Consider the following 19,674-nt stretch of genomic DNA (forward strand, 5'->3'; position numbering starts at 1 on the left):
CCAAGCATCAAATATCAACAAAGCATAACATTAAGGCACAAACAAACATTTACAAGCAAAACATGAAGGAAAATGACAACAAATCATGCGAAATCGAGGTACGAAAACCATGTTTGTCATTTACATTATTGAGCAGAAATCAGAAGCTTTTATGAAATTTCTGCACTTCAAAGCTCTTGTGGAAAAGCAAAGTGGCTATGCACTTAAGTGCCTCAAAACCGATCGAGGTGGAGCATACATCTACAAACCATTTGTGAAGTACTGCAAGGATGAAGGGATTAAGAGGCAGCTTACAGTTCGTCATACACCACAACAAAATGGTGTTGCCGAGAGAAATAATCGAACTATCGAGGAAATGGCCAGAAGCATGTTGAATGGCAAAAGTCTTCCAAACAAGTTCTGGGCGAAAGGTGTAAGTACTGTTGTCCATATATATTCTTAATCTTTCTCCAACAAAGGCGGTCCGAAATAAAACACCTTTCGAAGCATGGCATGGAAGAAAACCAGTTGTAAGTCAACTTAAAATATTTGGTTGTCTTGCATATGCTCTCATTCCATCACAAAATAGGGAGAAGTATGATAAAAAAGGTGAAAAACTCATTTTCATTGGCTACAGTGATGAATCGAAAGGCTATCGTCTCTTTAATCCAATAACTAACAAGTTGGTGATTTCAAGAGATGTAATTTTTGATGTAAGTGCAGCATGGAAATGGGAAAATGAAGCATCCCAACACATTTCTATGGATCTTGTACCCTTGCAGCAAATTCTTAATCCGGAACGTGTTCCATTGCAGCAAAATTTTGATCCACTGGATAATGATTCAGATTCGGACTCGGAAAATGGTCGTCCAAGAAAAGAACGCTCTCTGCAAGAGATTTATACCTCGTGTAATGTCTCATTCTTTGCAGGAGGATATGAAGAAGCTGTAAAATAACATGTATGGAGAGAAGCAATGGATGATGAAATGAGATGCATCGTCAAAAATGCAACTTGGACATAATTAATGGATCTTCCAGAAGGAAAAGAAGCCATCATATTGAAGTGGATCTATAAGATCAAGTATAACGAAGATGGAAGTGTGCAAAAACACAAGGCACAACTGGTCACTAAGGGCTATTCACAGCAGGCCGGAGTCGATTTTACTTAAACTTTTGCACCAGTCGCGCGGATGGAAACAATCTGAACTTTTCTTGCTATTGCAGCTCAAATGGAGCTGCAATAGCATGTTACACAACTCTACTAGATCCGAGAACTTCCCCATGAGTAGGTAAAGGGCAACAATGCATGCGAGGAGGTTTATGACATGTGAAGGTGGATCTTTTTGTTTGAAATGGGCCGGGCATACTCGTGTATGTTATGCTTAAGATGAGTAACAAATCGAAGAAGAAAACATAAGATTTGAAACTCTATGTAGTTTTATCTTTTAGTATTCATTTGAGAATGTCACGTATTTTAATTAAATGGTTGCGTGTGTTTTGTGAGTGGAATAAGGGTTCAATTTTATGAGTTATAATGTGATTAAAGTGGAGTAAGAGTTTCACTTACTTTTACTAAAAATAAAAATAAATATCAAAATATGGGACGGACTAAATAGAAATATGGATACTAAAAGATATAAATGTGGGAGGGAGTATATTTTTTGACAATTTTGATATAAACTTTTTTTTACAATTAACAAAAAATGTTCATTTCATTTTTTGTCATCAAAAAAATTTGTACAAAAAAGACCAAGTTTCCACAAGTAGGTCAATCCGCGCAACGTTTTCTCGAGCTAGTAATCATAAATATAGAGAAAGACAAAAAGAAAAAGTGGGGAATTGAAAAAATTGCCATTGATATATGTCAATAGACCCACATCTCAGACTTATCAAGCACACATAATAAATGAACAAGAATAAACATAGGCAGAGAACTGACATTTAATTTTCGACAAGCTCAAATAGGCAAAATTCTAAGAATGAGATTTACAACGGCAACAACGTCATTGTTGTAGCAGTTTTCATCCAAGCTATGAGATCTCATGGAATGCAGAGTGCTAGTTCTTGATGGAGAGATAAATGCCATAAACTATGGCAACCCCCATAATAGAACTAAGTATCTTGCCCACTGATATTGTCTTTTTTTTATTTGGTATGGTAAGAAGTTGCTCCACCTGAGACATTCAACAACATAAAGTTCCATAAGATGGATATGTTTGAAATCAATAACAACGTTAAACAATCAATCCTAACGAGTTAGAACAATGGCATATATTAAAGTAAAGAAAGCATGATTTATTCTATGTGGAAAGTGAACATCCAGTAGAGAATTTTGAAGGGCAAAGTAGTCAATGAATGGCGTTGATTTTTTACGTCAACAGGTTGTTTCCAGTTCTTCTGGATTCCTGGTACATGGCCCTTTCCCACGACGGCTACCACTGATTTATGCTTACGGGCAACATCTAGTATCTTGGCCGACAGATATCTATACAACAAATATAGAATGAAAGCAATCAATCATGCAATTTTACAATGATACAAAGCCCAGTATTAAGAATTAGAATGAAATTTGGAGAAGGATCAGAACACGAACAGGTCACGCTCATGGATATATATTTCTGCCCAAGCAGGATCGCTCTTGGCCATCTCTTGATTATATCGATGGACCGCATGAGCATCATACTTTCCGTATGTCACCTACATAAAGGAATTATATATCACCTTTTAATGCTCAAGTAAAATCATTAAAACTGATCTCCCCACATATACTCTCTATAAGTCTTATATTAAAAGGTAAATATGTATCACCTTCTCCACAATATCATTTGGCAAATTCATGGGAATTCCTTCAATTTGAACGGTGAGAAATTGACAAATAGACGTCTTGGCAATATACCTCCGATCTGTAATCTATCAAAAAAGAAAAGAGTAGGAACTTGAGAACACATGTAGAAGACTTTTAATAGATCCAACAAAAAGAGCTTCAAAAACAATAACAATGAAAACTTAAAATATTATTTGTGATTAATTGATATGGGAAGGGATTATAACTAAGTGGAAAATATTATTGAACGAAAAAATCAATTAGCTAGAGATAGAATATTAGCAATACTCAAAATGCAAAAGTAGTGTATGACTATGGAGGAAGAAGGTAGCAAACAAGAAGAAAAGTAGCTCACATCTTGTGGTCGATCGCCTAGTATAACCTTGGCACCATATTTCTTGGCTTCATCATATGCTGCCAGAAAATCTCCATCATGTGGAACTTCAAATCGACTCACACGCTAGAAAAAAGAGATGAATATCACTTTGCAAAGTTAATTTGGAATTTGTTGAAGAAACCAAAACGAGGTATCTCTAGTAAGTTTATGATACGATCCGTATCAATGGTGGAGCAATTCGAGTTGCTCAAACTCCAGAAATCAAGAGAGAAGAGAGAGATTTGATAAACATCAACCAAAATATTCATTCCTTAATGAGTAACTTAGAGATTACAATATTTATATCATTGATAATGATAACCCAATGGGCTATGGCCTGAGCATAATTGGGCTGGCGTATCATTCCCTACTCCTTCACAATCACCTTGTCCTCAAGGTGAAGCTGCGCAAAATGGTGATGGGAGTACATGATTCGGCCCACTAATTGCAAAAACAAAACTAAATAGTGCCGAAATAACAAATGCCCGACACTTTCTTGATAAAAACTCCGACTGAAATTCAGCTAGAAGCTTGATAAAGCTATGCCCACCATGTGCTCGACAAAAGTACCAGCTGAAAACCTACACAAAATTAACCCAAGCAAACTCAAGAACTGATACAAATGGGCTGGGTGGGCCCAAGAGATCCGGCGGCGGTTCGCCACATAGCTGGACTTCTTGACCGGCGAAAACAACCATGGAAAGGTAAAAGCTAGAGACAACGCCCACGATTACAACATCCGCAATAGCAACTGATATGGGTCCAAAAGCATCGGACACAATCTCATCCTCAAAACCAACGAGCAACCAAAATTGACTGCATCCACAATCCTTCTCCTTGATTTTGACGGTGTGAAGTGGCGTGGTTAATAGTGCAGACACATCTTGAGGCAGTTGAAATACCCCAATTTTATAAACTTGGAGAGAGTGACAGAGACAGGCCTGTGCACTTGGGCTGTGGGCAGCTACAATCAAAGCTTTTGGGCCACTCGTAATGGGCCCAAATATCACGATTGGGTTGGGCTCTTCGTTTTTAGACCCAAGCCAAATGTGAATCTCAAACGGCTGATTAAACAAGTCAAGATAAACCCTAGCGTGTCGTAGAGAAATTGCGAATATCGGCGGGGTTTCACCCACAATAACCTCATTGCCGTATGCCCGAATAGGACTATCCGGTGACTCAAGGTCATGGTATCCATAATCCAGAAGGAGTAAATTTTTGTTGCGACAACGAAGGGTCGGAGATGGTGGTGACTGACTGAGTTGGGAGGGAATTGGCGGAAGACTCACCGAAGGGTTTATTGGTGGTGGTGGTGGTATTGCAGGTGAAGGCAATAAGTCCGGGGGTGGCTCGGTGGGTGGAGGTTGTATTGGCGGTGGAGGTGTTGGCGGCGGTGGCGGTTGGAGAACTATCGATGGTAACGGAGTGGGCGAATGCATAACAGAGTGAAGTGGATAGCTTTGGACGGCAAATGGGGTGGAGCATCTGTAAAGGGCAGATCTGTTGGGCTAGGCGGTGCAAGAGTGGTCGGTGGTACAGGAGGAGATGGAAATGAGTCAGGTTGCGAAGTTGGAGTAACGGTGGTGGCGAAGGGTGCTGACGGCGAGAAAATCGGAGAGGGGCTGTGAGTTGTCGGGAATGGTGAAGGACTTGAGACATCCTCCACCGTAGCTTCAACTCCAGCCATGAGATCTGGAGATTTAGGATCGCCGAAGTCATCCTCATCGTCGGTGCCGAACAGAATCAAGAATTTGCTGCAGCATCGATGGGTATCGGACCAAGTTTGGTCACAATTGTAACAAAGCCCGTGGTTTTTTTCTCTTCGATTTCGGATGGGTTGAGACGGCGAATGGGAAGAAGTGAAGTGGAGTGAGTTATATGTAGGATTGGGAGAAACGATTGTGGTGGATAGGGAGCTGGAGTAATGGGCGTTGGGGAAGAAGGTGGAAACCAACATAGATCTGGAACAGTAGCCAGAGGGAACGTGTTGGTGGCCGAAAAATTTGCATCGATGGAGGATTGCAGGCTGTAGATGGAGGTATGGATCTCTTCAATGGCAGCTAGTATTTCAAATTTTGATATTTTTTTTATTTTTTTTATAATCAAAGAGAAATGATCTCTCAATGAAAGCACCAATTGATACGATCCGTATCAATGGTGGAGCAATTCGAGTAGCTCAAACTCCAGAAATCAAGAGAGAAGAGAGAGATTTAATAAACATCAATCAAAATATTCATTCCTTAATGAGTAACTTAGAGATTACAATATTTATATCATTGATAATGATAACCTAATGGGCTATGGGCTGAGCATAATTGGGTTGGCGTATCAGTTTAGCATAATAGAATTATACCTTAGCAAAACACCACTTGTAAAGAATCCAAGAAAGTTTATTATTTTTTTTCCACATTTCCACCATTTCCATTATGGTCGGAACCTGCAAAATAAGCCCACCATTTCATGTTCAATGAATTCTACATAAACTGAAAACAAATACAAATACAAGCAAACCTTAATTTTTTCACGCCTAAGAATATGTTCGCGAATAGAGCAAAATTCTAGGAAAACAACCTGGGAAAGCATATAATTGCTATATTAATTAGAGAGATGATGATGATGATCACATAAAATTAATAGTAGCCAATGTGGCTTCTAATTTGAAAAGAAAAACACCTCTGGTTTCAAGAATCGCACTGTTGCCCTAACTTCTTCCCAAGATTTCTGCAAATGATAAACAATTAACTTAAGCTATTGTAATTCATTAAAAATTGACATAAAATATTAAACAAATAAACAACAGTAATTTACCGGAGAAGCGTGATTGGATCCGACCAAATAAACATTGCAGACGCCGCCATCTGCAGATGAATCGCAAGTGAGCATCACCACACTCCTCGAGAGCTCCTTCAGCTTTTTCCCCCGTTTTCTCACATAACAATTGCGGGTGTCACTAATTCCAGCTGTCGCTGCGGGAGAGGAGTGACCGATACTTGTTCTGAGCAACCGTTTCGGATATACGGCGGCGGCGGCGGAGATGTGATTGGCCGAATTGAGACGGTTTAATCCGTACATCTTTTGGCTACTTCCGATTTTGGGTGAAATTTTGGAGTGAGACGTTGGCCATATTTTATAACGAGAAGTGCAAAATTTCGGAGTGATGTTTAGACACGCGTCACTATTTATGCTGAATATATAAGGTTTGACTCATTCAATTCAATTTGTTGTGTAGACACATGTTCCTATTCTTGCTTTGAATTTTTTTTCTCTTGCTTTGATATGGTTAGATCTAAGTGTTCTACGTATATTTAAAGTTTTTTTATTGATATATTACATAATTAAAAGCTTTACCGATTAACCGGAATCGGATTAGGCCCATTTCCTTAACCGGTCCGGTTCCGTAATTAACCAATTCATTCACACTTTCTGAATTTAATTGAGGCAGTTTATGAAATTTTAACCGGTTCCGTAAATAACCGATTAATTCGCACTTTCTGAATTTAATTGAGGCAGTTTATGAAATTTAAAAAAATTCGAAAAAAAATTGAATTTGTGATGTTAGCAATAGTATTTGAACTCTTGACCTTTGGAAGAAAGAATAAAGTTTTATCTACTTCACCAACTCATGACTTGTAATTATTTAGAATTAAAAAAAACTTTTATAGAGACTTGTAATTTATATTAAAAAAAAGAACAATTCTAATAAATTAATTCTCAACCTAGGCAACAATTAATGACAAGTAAATATATAAAATTATAAAATTTTGTAATGTAGGTCTATGAGAAACTATTACCTTTTCTTACGTTCTGGCCACCTTAATATCAACTTTTCTTAGCTCTCTTTTTTTTAGCTTTAAAAGCTAAAAAAACTATCACATTTGTAAATTTACAAAATAAACAAAGTTGAAAATGTCAGTAACCAAAAATTCCAAAATTTAGCAACGGAAAAGGGCCGAGTCCTTTAGCTTGAAATATATGATCTAATAACAAAAAAAAAAAAAAAAAAAAGCTATAGAGAAAATAAGATACAAGTAAGGAAGGCACATCAGAAAAATTCTCTAGCTAGTAGCTGTTAATGACGGAGTAAAACAAAAAAATGAGTAGCACAAAAAATCTACGCTGTCAGGAGTTGCAAAGCAATATTTAGTTATTTACATGACCAAAGACGTTGATCTCTACAAAATTGAGCCCTGGGATCTCCAAGGTACCTTCACTTCATTCACATTCAAATACTAATTAAAATACTAACATAAATTAACTCAATATATTTAAATCTCTCATTTGATTCCTCTTTATCTCACTTTTTTCGTTAAAGTAGGGAAGAGGCGCCGATGGCCGGTGGGAAGAGGCGCCGGTGGCTGGAGGGAAGAGGCTGGACTGGAGCCTGGAGGCGTGCGCGGCGCGCGACAGTGGGAACTGGAGTCTGGAAGTGAATTCTGAATCAGATTTGCGGTGCTCCGTGCTGCCCTATTTTGTATTTTCTAAATTGAATTAAATTTGTAATATATTAAAATATATTGAAATGCAACAAAAACTATATTGTATAAAATAAGAGAGAAAATGGAGAAAAATATTTTTTTAAAAAATTTATAACCTATATAAGTTTTCTTATTTTAGATATATTTTTTACATGGATCAAATTAAAACTTTTGTCACGATCTTTAATTTGATATGTATATTAAACGTTTTATCATTAATAAAAATAGAGATTAAAAGAGAAAAAGAAAATTCTTCTATTTAGGAACGCAAATTATTGGGTGCGACCGTCGCACAGGTGTGCGACGGGTCGACCCGGCTCCAAACCCGCCCTCCTGACCCGGAACCCTGACCCGCGTGGATTTGACCCATACTCCTAATTATTACATTTGTTTATAATAATTGTTACTTTTAATAAACATAATATATACATTTGTTCATATAAATGTATATTGATATATATAATGTTTTATATTGAATGAAGATAAATATTTATATTAATATAAGTATACATTTGTGCGACCAAATGTATATCTTATGCTTATTAAAAGTAAATACTCCTATTAGGGTTTAGTGTTCAGGCTTAGGGTTTAGTTTACAGGGTTTAGGGTTTAGTGTTCAGGCTTAGGGTTTAGTTTATAGAATTTAGGGTTTAGAAAATATAATACTTTATATTAAATGAAAATAAATACCTATATTTATATAAGTATACATTTGTGCGAACAAATGTATATTTCATGCTTATTAAAAGTAATAATTATTATAAACAAATGTAATAATTTAGGATTTATGATTTCGGGTCTGGAATGCGGGCCGGGTCGGGGCGGACCCGTCGCACACTGTGCGACGGTCGCACCCAAGACCAGCTGATTTAGGAAAACATTTCATGTTCGAGTTCAAAATTTCATATCGAGAAAGAATTGTTATTCAATATAAAACTAAGTAAAAATAATTATAAAAGTGATTAGATCTAGGAATTTCTCAGAGACGGGGATGTCGTCGTCGCCGGTGAAGTTCCCGGAGCTGAATACGCTCGAGGGTTACCGCACCCGAACCCTTGTACAAGTTCAGCCCCTCCCAAATTAATTCCTGGCTCTGCCATTGTAGACGGATGAAGTATTTTTTTAACATAAATATATTAATAATCTTTAATAACTTTTTTAAATAATTCATAAAACAAACAAACAAACCTGCTTTCACAACAGCTCCCTCAAACAATTAAAAATAAATTATTACACGGTTTTATAAAATTGTATAAATCAAAAAATATGTGTAACAATATCATAAAAAAATATTACTCCCTCCGTCCCAATAAATGTGGCCACTTTGTTTTCGGCACGGAGATTAAGAAAGTGATAGTTAAGTGTTAATCATGTGTGGCCCACTTTTTTAATTAAGTGTTATCTATCAAAATTAAAGAGCTAATTAAGTCTTCTTCTCACTACATCAGTTCCATATTCTCGCCGGAGGCAACGCCGGCGACGAAATCGCAAACCAAATCCCAAATTGCAAAGCAGATCGCAAATTAACAGATCCAAATCACAAGAAATGAACTAAATCAGATCGCAAATGAACAGAAATAAATCCCAAATCGCACATCGCAGATCCCAAATTGCAATTGCAAACCAAATCACAAGAAGTTGGGTCGGATTTGTTCGATAGAGATCTGAGCAAGGGAGAAGAGTCGAGCTTCGTGCCAAACCCGAGAAAGGAGAGGAAGCAGAGGTTGCAAGGGAGTCCGGAGAAGAGTGAGGAAGAGAGAGGGCAGTGGCTTGCCTGGAGCGATGGCAACGACGGCGGCGGTTGCCGCTCACCCCTCACCTTCACAAGCGAGCCAAGAGAGGGAGGAAGAAGGAGACACGGCCATCCTCAGATCTAGGGCTCGCTCGCTCTCTTGCCGGAATTACAGAGACGCGGCGGCGGCGCGACTCCGAATTCATGAAGACTAGACGTCGGAAGGCAGGAGGCGGCGACAGACATAAAGCTCTTTAGAGAGAGAGAGAGAAGCGATAGATGAGAAAGAAAGTCAGAGGGTGAAAGAGGGGGAGACAGAGAGAGATGCGAGAGGGTGAGGAGACGGCGGTCGTGGCGCAACGGCGGCGCCGCCGTCGACCGGAGGGTACAGACGAGAAGGAGAGGGTGCGACGCTGTTTATCTGCGTGATGTGTGTGTGAGTGTGTGTGTTTGTTTATTTAATTAGAGTTTAGGTTTAGATAACTAATTAGGGTTAATTAAATTATAAATATTTCCATTTTGGGAAAGTGGCCACTTTTAGTGGGACAAACCAAAATGGAAAGGTGGCCACATTTATTAGGACAGAGGGAGTACTATTTTCATAATTTTAAAATACATTTTAAAAATATTTTAGTAAAAAATATTACTACTATTTTCATAATTTTATTTGTATAATTAAATTTTTTTTATTACAATTAAATTTTCTTTTATTATATCATCTTGGCTAGAATAGAATAGGGTGCGCTAAGCCTTCTAAATATTCTCTTTACGGTTCTCCTATTTTGGTTTCCTTTGGAATACTAATTTTCAATTTATTCTAATACTCCTTTTATTATCCCACAACCTCATTTATAATTATATATAATCATTTTCAATTTCTATATTTTTTGAAGTTTACATTGAAAAAAGAGTAAAATTTTGAAGTAGCCAAAATGAAGCATAAAACACAATTTATGGCCACACATTGAAAAAACACAAAATTTGGTCATTTTTATTGATTTGGACGTTTTTACCCTTAATAAGGCGGACCGGGTAGGATCAGGCACGCGGGTCGCGTGCCGGGTCGGGTTAGGCACTTATGGAACTAATAGTGCCATAAGTGCCAAGATTTTACTTTGGTTTTATTTTGGATTTCCGTTGGCACTTTTGGCCAAAAGTGCCAACGGAAATCCAAAATAAAACCAAGTAAAATAGTCATTTTGGCACTTATGGCACTAATAGTGCCATAAGTGCCAAGGGAAATTCAAAATTAATAAAACTAGGTAAAATGGTTATTTGGGCACTTATGGCACTAATAGTGTCATAAGTGCCATACATGCAGTACAAATACAGAAACAACAACATCATTTAAACCCTAAATGGATAATCTAAACCCTAAATGGAACATCTAAACCCCAAATGGAATATCTAAACCCTAAATGGAATATCTAAACCCTAAATGGAATATCTAAACCATAGGGGGAAGTGTGCACTTATAGCACTAATAATGTCATAAGTGCCATACGTGCAGCACAAATACAGATCAGATCAGATCTGTCAATGGCTGAAATCGAAGGAGGCGGAGATCAGATCTGCCGATGGAGGAGGCGGCGCAACGATCAGATCAGATCCACCGCCGCCTCATCAGATCAGATCCGCCGCCGCCGCCGCCTCATCCTCCGCCACCTGACCAGTCCCTCCTCCACGCCACCGATTTCAGAGGACCAGATCTCCTCCACCGCCGCCGCCTCATCCTCTACTCCGACGAATTCTGCCCAAGCCGCGAGAGCTCCGACGAATTCTCCAAGCTCGGCGCCGCTAGAGAGAGAGAGAGGGAGATGAGAAAGAGAGAGGAGAGAGCGGCAGCCGAGATGAGAAAGAGAGAGGAGAGAGAGAGAGAGAATGGTAGAATAGTCATGACATACAAAATATGGCCAAAATTTATATTTTTTCAAATGGTGGACAAAATTTGATGTTGTATGTTGAATAGGGCCATTCGGCCCTATTGTTTCTTGAAAAAATATACTCCCTCTGTCACAATATTCAAGTCTCGTATTCCTTTTTGAGTCGTCCCAATATTCAAGTCTCATTTCCCTTTTTGGATAAAATTAGTTACTTAATTAACAATGCTCTCTCTCTCTTCTCTCTCTATTCTATCTCTCTTTGTCACTCTCTCTCTCTCCTCTCTTCACTCTCAAATCGCCGCCTCTCTCTCTCTAGCATAATTGTATTTCTCTTCAAACCTCCACACACAACCGGAACGCTCTCCTCGGCCTTGATTTCTCTCTTGGAACTCAGGCGGAGTTCCTCTCTCGTTTAATTCTCCGTCCGGCGCCGCCGTTCGCGCGGCGCGTCTCAGGCGTCCACTCGCGGCTCTTCTCCGCCGCGACTCATCCACTTCCAGTCGCCGGAGGGCTTCTACGACCACGAATCCCACCAGCCGGCGTAGCCATTCGTCGGTTCTCCTTCAATTTCCTCTACCTTCTCCTCGTCGGAATATTTCGAATCGGAAAGCTCGAGCCCTTCTCGACTCTGTGAACCTCCCATGGGCACGAGTATTTACAAGATCCACATATGCATTTTCGCAGCAGCTATATTAATGTTGTCGGTTGTGGTCATTAGTAACTCAAACGACTTTGCAGCAAATAAAATTTGAATCTTGGTTGTCTCCTTTAAATTTCCTCTCAAGGCCAGCAGCTAGTTACAGAGAGAGAAAGAGAGAGAGAGGGCAGAAAAATTGGATCTTGGACAACTATATTTTGTTTTCCGTTCATAATTTTCGGCCACATTTTGATGGTAATGCTTCACTGGATCTGGGTTTTCTTGGTTTTTCCAAAAGGTATTTCCTTTTCTTCAGTTTTTTTAGTAGCATTGCATGTTCATAAAAGCATTTGGTTTATGCTGCTTGATTTTGGGCTCGATTTTGAGAAATTGAGTGTGAGGAAGAGAAATGGAGAGAATGACAGTGAAGATGAAGGGGGAATTGACGCCGACCGAAGAAGGAATAAGGGCGGCGACTCGCCGGCCCCTCAGCAGCGGCGGCGGCGGATTCCAGATGGAGGAGGAAGTTTTGGGACTGAAGAGAGAGAGAGGCGCAGACTTGATTAGTCAATTTAATTAAGAAATAAAATAACATTAATTAAAGCACTAATTATGTGGTCCCTATTAATTTAACATCAACTTTACCTCTCCTAAATACCCGTGCCCAAAACAAATGAGACTTCATTATTGGGACGGAGGGAGTACTTTCTTTGTCCCATAAAAACAATCATTTTTTTCTTATTCATCTTTTATAAAAAATATAATTTTTATTTGTGAACAGGACCTCATACATTTTGTAAGACACGTTATCACTTTTTCTAAAAAAATAGTGAATTTCTTTTTTCACTCAATACATCATCTAGCTACGAAAGAGGTGCATATTGTTTCGTATACAAATGAGCTTTTCGCCTAAGAGGCAAACTGCCATGTTCACCCGGCCCGTCTCTAACCAAATTATGGTTTGTAAATTTTTTTATATATAAAAAGCAAAGTAAATGTAATTTAATTCAATTTGAAGGACATAATTGGAATTGGAGTAAAAAATTATAAACAACCATTTTTTTAGGAAATTATAAAGCAACCGTGACTTGATTCAAATGAGATCCTCCGTCCCAAAATATAGTGTGGACCACGTGTACCACTTTTCATTTTTTTATATTTTTAAATTATTTTTTATTTAATTTTAATTTATTATACTTTTATATAATTTAAAGATAATTAACAAGGGTTCACTCATCCATTTAGGGTTTATAATTATTTTTTTATATTTATTTGAATTAATAATAGATTATTTAGGTTCATTAATTCAAAGTTAGGGTATATAATTTTTAAAATTTTAATTTTTCAATGATAAATACTAATTAGAGTTTATAATATAATAATAATTTTTATTTTTATAAAAAATAATTTATAAAACAAAAAAATAAAGCATGGTACACATGGTACACATAATATTCTGGGACAGAGGATCTCATCTGGACTTGATTCCATTCTCCAAAAATTTCGCTGATTCTGTTTTCCAAAAATTTCGCATCACTATTTTATTTTTTCTTTCTTAATGGTATAACTTATTGTTTTTCTTTCTTATTGTTCTTAATGGTATAACTTATTGTTTTTCTTTTTTATTGTTCTTAATGATATAACTTAATTAAAATATATAAGTTTTTTTAATTAAATTTTGTCTTCATGGCCGCCATTTTTTATGTTTTAATTACAAAATTGATTATTATATCTCTAAACATACTTAAAAAAAGAAAAAGAAAAAACAATACACTCTAAAGGATGATGATGTAGCTATCTTTTTGAATTCATTGATCATTTATTTTAGTTAAATAATATTAACATAATTATAAATTAAAATCTAGCTACAAATAAATTATGAGGAGTTAATTAACTAACTAAAATAGAGAAAAACAATGATTAGTTATTATGTCGTAAAATGTTCTAAATATGTTGAAGTTTAATGAAATTAATAGTCGAATAGAAAATATTAAGCATAAGTTACAATATAAAGTATAAAAAATTAAAATTAGAATCATTTTTTTTCGAAAAAGACATGGAGTGTGGTTTCATCTTGAATTATTTAGCGTGGTTTCATCTTGAATTATGTACATATGCATCTTAAATGAAAAATTGTGGAAAATCATTTAATTTAATATGTACTGACTCTGGAATAAATAAATAAATAAATTATAATTATTAAAATTTAACAAAATAAATGTTTTTATTGTTTATTTTTATACTTGTGATATTTTAGTTACAAGAGAATGATATTCATAGTTTTTTGGTGGCAGCTTGGCAGTATAAACTTAGTCCCCTCACCGGTAATTTCTGGAAAGCGGGTATCATCACGGTCATCTGGGCCATCTGGATGCAGCGAAACAATTGTATCTTTGATAACCAAACGTTCGAGGCTCGTCGCGTCATCCACACGGTGAAAGTTGCTTTTAAAGATATGGATGCTAACTTTGCTAAATTAGGCTACATGTGGAACTCTTGGTCGGAATATCTGATTCTCCGGGCAGTGGGTGTTACTACCAGGAGTGCTCCTCCTCCGGAGTTTGTGGAGGTTCATTGGTGGCCACCGGTGGCGCCGTGGATCAAAGTGAATACTGACGGCTCGGCGACGGGAGCTCCGGGCACTATTGCTGCAGGTGGGGTGTTTCGTGATAATTGGAATGTGGTGCATGGCTGTTTTCACTTCAAAGGTGGCTCGGGTTACGCTTTTGAAGCTGAGCTTCTGACTGTTATTTCGGCGATTCAAATTGCTCACAATCATGGTTGGCACAACCTTTGGATTAAAGCCGATTCCACCTACGTGATATCCATTCTTAATTCTCGTTCTTTGAATGTGCCTTGGCGTTTTAAGGCGGCGTGGAATAGGATTTTAAAGATGTTAGATGCCTTCTCGCTACAGGTTACTCACATCTTTAGAGAAGGAAACAAGGCGGCCGATATTATGGCTAACCAACAACGTTCGGAAGGGTGGTGGCCGTACGAGATTGAGGAGATTAGGGCTGCGGTTCGCCTGGACATGGCTTCGCATAGCCAACTGCGACTGAAACGGTAGTTGGGTCTGATGGGTGGTTGTTTGGTTAGGCTCTTTCTTGGTTTTGTTGGCATGTGGAGGGGGAGCTCTTGGTCTGGGCTTTTCTTCGAACACTTGGCACGTGTTTGGACTAAGTTGGGTGCTCTTGATGCTCAGTTGGCTCATGCGTTGTTGGAGGCGTGGGTTTTGAGGCGGTGGTTGGAGTTGAGCTTGTGCTGCCCTGGTTTGGTGAGGGATGGAGTGTCGATAGAGTCTTTCCGGGTTTGGGTGAGCTCGGCTCGGGGACACTGCTGGTCGGACTCCGTTGGTTTTTGTCTCTGTTTATCGGGGACGTTTTCTTTAGGGGATTCAGTGGATTTTGTCATTGATATTCTGAATCTCGGGGTTTTATCTCCTTCTCCCCGTTTGTCCTTGGCTACTGCGAGCTGGTGTGCTCAACGCGATTTCGTCGACCCGATGGCGTTCAGGCTGCAGTTGGCGCGGGCTTTTCTTCGAGCACTTGGTGCTCGAGTTTATTTCTGGATTTGGACCGTCAATGGTCATATGTTTCAGATGATCGTCACTTTGGAGGATTTCTGGTTCTTGGGGCACTTCCGGCGAAGTCGTGTTCCTGGTAGTGTTGTTGCCTTTACTCTGTGGCTCTTCGGGTTCGATGTGGTGGAGAACTCACGGCGACGGCATATAACCGGCCGTGTAGTTTCCTTTTCTTCGTGGGTTTTGGGGCTGGAGGTTGTGGAGGGCTTACGGCGACGGCGTATAACCGGCTGTATAGCTCTCGTTTTTCTTTGTTTGTGTTTGTTCTTTCTTACGGCGACGGCGTCTAACCGGCCGTGTAGAACTCTTTTGTTAGGCGAGAGCCGGGATAGTTTGGGGACGATGGTTAGGCCGGAGTTCCGGAAACTTTCCCTTCCGCTCTTTCCTACTCTCTTTTTGTGTTTAGACGAGTACTCTTTTTCCTTTTCACGGTTTTTCCCTCTGGGTTTTCTGTGAAAAGGTTTTAATGAGGCTCGGCCCTTAGTTTGCTCCTCTGTGCTTTCAAGGGTTTTTTAGGGTTTTTTCTTTTCCTTTTTAATAAAATCGTCATTTAATAAATACTTGTGATATTTTGATTATTGTATTATGCATTTAGATTTATTTAATGTATGAAATTTACTAATAGAACAAATTACAAAATACTCCCTCCGTCCATGAAAGAACTTCCTAGGAGGGAGTGGCACGGGTTTTAATAAAATGTTGTATAGTGTATTGAGAGTAGAGAAAAAGTTGTAAAGTGTATTGAGAATTTTGAAAAAGTATTAATAATTTATTGTGTTGTTTTAATTAATGTTATTTGAGTGGTGGGAATTGTCTTAAAAGGGGAGTATTTTTTAAGTGGTGGGGTATTGTCCCAAAATAGGAAAAAGTAGGAAGTTCTTTCGTGGACGGAGGGAGTATAGTTTAATTTTTTATAATTATGTATCTATGTATGGTTCTTATTCTATTTTTTATTATTATTATTTTAAATATATAATCTGCGTGCATCGCACGAGTGGTATATATATATATATATATATATATATATATAAATGAAAGATTGTGTAAATAAATTCAATTAGAAGAATATAATTGAAGTTTATAATTAAATTATTCAATTATAAATTATCAACGATTTTATATCATCAAACACGTAATATAAATACTCCAACTATCCAATGCTCAAACTAAATTCATGTTTATTTCAAAATTAAAAAATAACAAATGAATTCACTTATCAAATCAACAGTTAGGATGTGATAAATTATGATTTTTTTTTTTTGCATAGATTATTTTCTTTTTTGCATGTAAATGTGTTTTGAATGGAATGTCAAAATGTATATTAAATAGTACTCCAGCTTATGACGCTAAAAAATAAAATAGTAACAGTTTATGAAAATAGATTTAATTAGATATGCAATATTTATGAATTGAATTCGTTATGATATTTTAAAGTGTCAACATATTATTTGAATGAAATAACTTTTTATTTTTTATTATTTTTCTTATATATATATATATATATATATATATATATTACTTGATTTGACTATAATTATAAACAACTTATTATATAAGTGATACTATATCTATATATAAACAAATGTTATATATTTGCATAAGTTACATTGGCTATATTAAAATATTAAATCAATTTGATATTAAAATTAATTTTTTTAAGTTATACTAATAATTACTCCCTACGCCCACAAAAACAGTCTATTTTTACCATTTAAGGAAATTCACAAATATTAGTCTTATTATAGTTTTGGAAAGTTTGCATCACATGCATGATAGATCTGATGGATCTTTTTCTTCACTCACAATATAATTAATTATCATTATTACACTACTTTCTAAGTGTGGTCCATTATTCATTCAAAACACACTAACTATTTTTATTAAGATTTATATCATCTTATTTTAGGATCACAGTCACCACGCATAGCGCGGGAGATACACTAGTTCTTATTGATACCCTAATTAGAAATTATATTAAATCCAATTTTAAAATACTAAACTCTAACTCACCTATATTAATTAGTACTTGCAAATATTGCATCTCATGCACACACACACACAACGCACACTGTGATGCCTCAATTTTTAATTTAATGTACTTTGAATAAAATATTAAGATTTAATTAAACGTTTAAAATAACTCAAATCTATATTACAACGGAAGACATTAAATAAAACATAATAAATTAGAGTCTTTGTTTCAATTAAATGAAAACATCTTCTTCTTTATTCCTTGACCATCATCACTTGCCCCGCCTATCATCGCCCGAAATGTTTCCTGAAAAAGTATATTGTTTTGGGGTAGGTGAGTACAATAAACTCAGTGGGGGCGCATTTATCCAAATTATATGAAATACATCAATAAAATAAACAAATTAACACTAGAAATCATTATCCTTTCTTTAAACACAAATTATCGTCTTATCAAGACAGAATACACCATAGAATTCCAACAACACCAGAAGCTAAAAACCCCAATATTAATAAACAAAGTTGAGATACATAAATTAAAAGTGGCATTTCAAACCTTTGTTTTCAAGCTATAAGTGCTTGTATGATCGCTTCTGCCATTCCATCAGCGTATGGAAACATATGTCCAGTAGCTGATAACTCGTGGTATTGAATCCACGGCAGCCGACTAGCAATGTAACGCTGCAGTGTAACAGGAACGAGATTATCGTCATCCCCCTGCCATAAGTGAACCGAACCTCCACTTTCTGAGAATGGATTTTTCAGGTCCATTGGATCGAAGTCCCAGCTCCCGAAACCAATCATCAGATCCCGATGAAGTGACTCAAACTCGCCTTGTTGCATTGCTGTTGCCTGGATCATGTCAGGGAAGCATAAATATAAGAAAATGTATGATGTTAAGAGAGTGCAACAAGTTTAATGATGAAAAACATTAATAACCAAGCATCTATCACACTCTTATCATGCATAGCAAAAGAGCCCTTACTAACCTAACAATTCATAAGCAAGTTTTGCAATTAAAAGAAAGTAAAACTAGTTACCATATACTCCATGACCAAGGAGACAATCTTTGGAAATAGTTGTTTGTCTGGATTAGTGAAAATATCTGGGTGGCCAGCAATAACGCTTGAACTAGAGAATAATTTCTGAGTGTTCCACCAGTAGGTAAGCCATGGCATGTAGTGAGCAACACGAAGAGCCCACTGGTCTTGTATGAACTGCTTGTTATAGGCTCGTCGAGACAGGTGTGAAGGGAAACCAGGCCACCAATAATTGACAACTGGTGTTAGTAGAGCAGCTCCGGCTAATCTGTTGAGTTTAAAAACATTAAATCAGAGAACGAATAGACGTAACAGAAATGAAGGCCTTGATATCTACAAAGTATGATGCACCTGTGAGGTATATATTTAAGGCAGCTCCAGACAACCTGTCCACCCATGGAATATCCAACGACATAGAATTTGGGTCCTAGTCCCAACTGATCAGCAAGCTCCTCAATGTCAAAAGCCAAGCTCTTAACAGTCCGGTTAGGGTGAGGACTACTCTCTCCATAACCAGGCCTATCAAACGAAACGATGTATATGCCTCTACTTTCAACCATATCCTGCAAATATTCTATAAATTAAAAGCAGACCAACAGAAATTCATCAAGCAACATAAAAGGAATTAAGTGGCGTTACCGGTGAGAGGTTAGCATTCAATGCAGCAACATGAAGCCTGCAATTAGCAAATCCATGGACAAACAATATTTTGTGTTTTGCTACATCCTTTGGCACACCAGATTCTTTGTAAGCCAAGTACCTCCCATCCTTGAGCTGTATTCTTGGTGCTGTAAGTTTATTTCTATAGTTTCTTTCTTTTAATACTTGTAGTTTCTTTTTTCTTCTTCTTCTTTTTTCTTTTTCGTTTCAAATTTTTAATTATTTTTTTATTTTATTTAGTTTGAAAAATAGTATCATTTGTTCTATACCTTAGCTAAACACCCCCCACTTTGAGGTATTTATACGAAGGTTTTCTTCCTTTCCACAGCTCATAGGGGGTTACATCTTTCCCTTTGAGAGGAATCTTGTTCAAGATATAATTAGCCGTTAATACAGCTTCTCCCCACATGTTCTGGGGTAATCTTGAACCAATCAACAAGGCATTCATCATCTCCTTAAGAGTTCGATTCTTGCGTTCAGCAACGGCATTAGATTGTGGTGAATAAGGAGCCGT

At 37.2% G+C, this 19,674-nt stretch overlaps 2 protein-coding genes across 4 annotated transcripts; both read right to left on the reverse strand.

Moving 5' to 3' along the window:
* Positions 1–1,811: 1,811 nt before the first annotated feature.
* LOC130999024 (uncharacterized) lies at positions 1,812–6,348 on the reverse strand. 3 transcript variants are annotated; one of them, XM_057924494.1, is made up of 9 exons: positions 5,988–6,347; positions 5,853–5,900; positions 5,691–5,750; positions 5,533–5,616; positions 3,159–3,263; positions 2,788–2,889; positions 2,573–2,676; positions 2,353–2,464; positions 1,812–2,153 (listed from the first exon to the last, which is right to left on the reverse strand). In XM_057924494.1, exons 1-9 carry the CDS (start codon positions 6,249–6,251, stop codon positions 2,037–2,039), a joined length of 996 nt encoding a protein of 331 aa, XP_057780477.1. In that variant the 5' UTR covers positions 6,252–6,347; the 3' UTR covers positions 1,812–2,036. The 3 variants fall into 3 exon arrangements, with proteins under 3 accessions (XP_057780477.1, XP_057780478.1, XP_057780479.1); XM_057924495.1 differs by lacking the exon at positions 3,159–3,263; XM_057924496.1 differs by lacking the exons at positions 5,533–5,616; positions 5,691–5,750 and having other exon boundaries at positions 5,988–6,348.
* An 11,640-nt stretch (positions 6,349–17,988) lies between these two features.
* Positions 17,989–19,611, reverse strand: LOC130998659 (uncharacterized). Its single transcript, XM_057924074.1, has 5 exons — positions 19,466–19,611; positions 19,140–19,302; positions 18,852–19,063; positions 18,501–18,768; positions 17,989–18,312 (listed from the first exon to the last, which is right to left on the reverse strand). The coding sequence occupies exons 1-5, from the start codon at positions 19,609–19,611 to the stop codon at positions 18,025–18,027; spliced, it is 1,077 nt and encodes a 358-aa protein (XP_057780057.1). The 3' UTR covers positions 17,989–18,024.
* Positions 19,612–19,674: the final 63 nt, after the last annotated feature.

Source organism: Salvia miltiorrhiza, chromosome 8, assembly GCF_028751815.1.
Source record: "Salvia miltiorrhiza cultivar Shanhuang (shh) chromosome 8, IMPLAD_Smil_shh, whole genome shotgun sequence".
Taxonomy (NCBI): Eukaryota; Viridiplantae; Streptophyta; class Magnoliopsida; order Lamiales; family Lamiaceae; genus Salvia; species Salvia miltiorrhiza.

Coding starts and splice junctions, on each gene's coding strand:
- LOC130999024 (XM_057924494.1), bottom strand. CDS start 6,251: ATGTACGGATTAAACCGTCTCAATTCGGCCAATCACATCTCCGCCGCC. Junction 5,751..5,852: donor TGCGATTCTTGAAACCAGAG/GTGTTTTTCTTT, acceptor ATGCTTTCCCAG/GTTGTTTTCCTAGAATTTTG. Junction 2,677..2,787: donor CAAATGATATTGTGGAGAAG/GTGATACATATT, acceptor TCCTTTATGTAG/GTGACATACGGAAAGTATGA.
- LOC130998659 (XM_057924074.1), bottom strand. CDS start 19,611: ATGATGAATGCCTTGTTGATTGGTTCAAGATTACCCCAGAACATGTGG. Junction 19,303..19,465: donor TGGAAAGGAAGAAAACCTTC/GTATAAATACCT, acceptor AAGAAACTATAG/AAATAAACTTACAGCACCAA. Junction 18,313..18,500: donor CCTTGGTCATGGAGTATATG/GTAACTAGTTTT, acceptor GACATGATCCAG/GCAACAGCAATGCAACAAGG.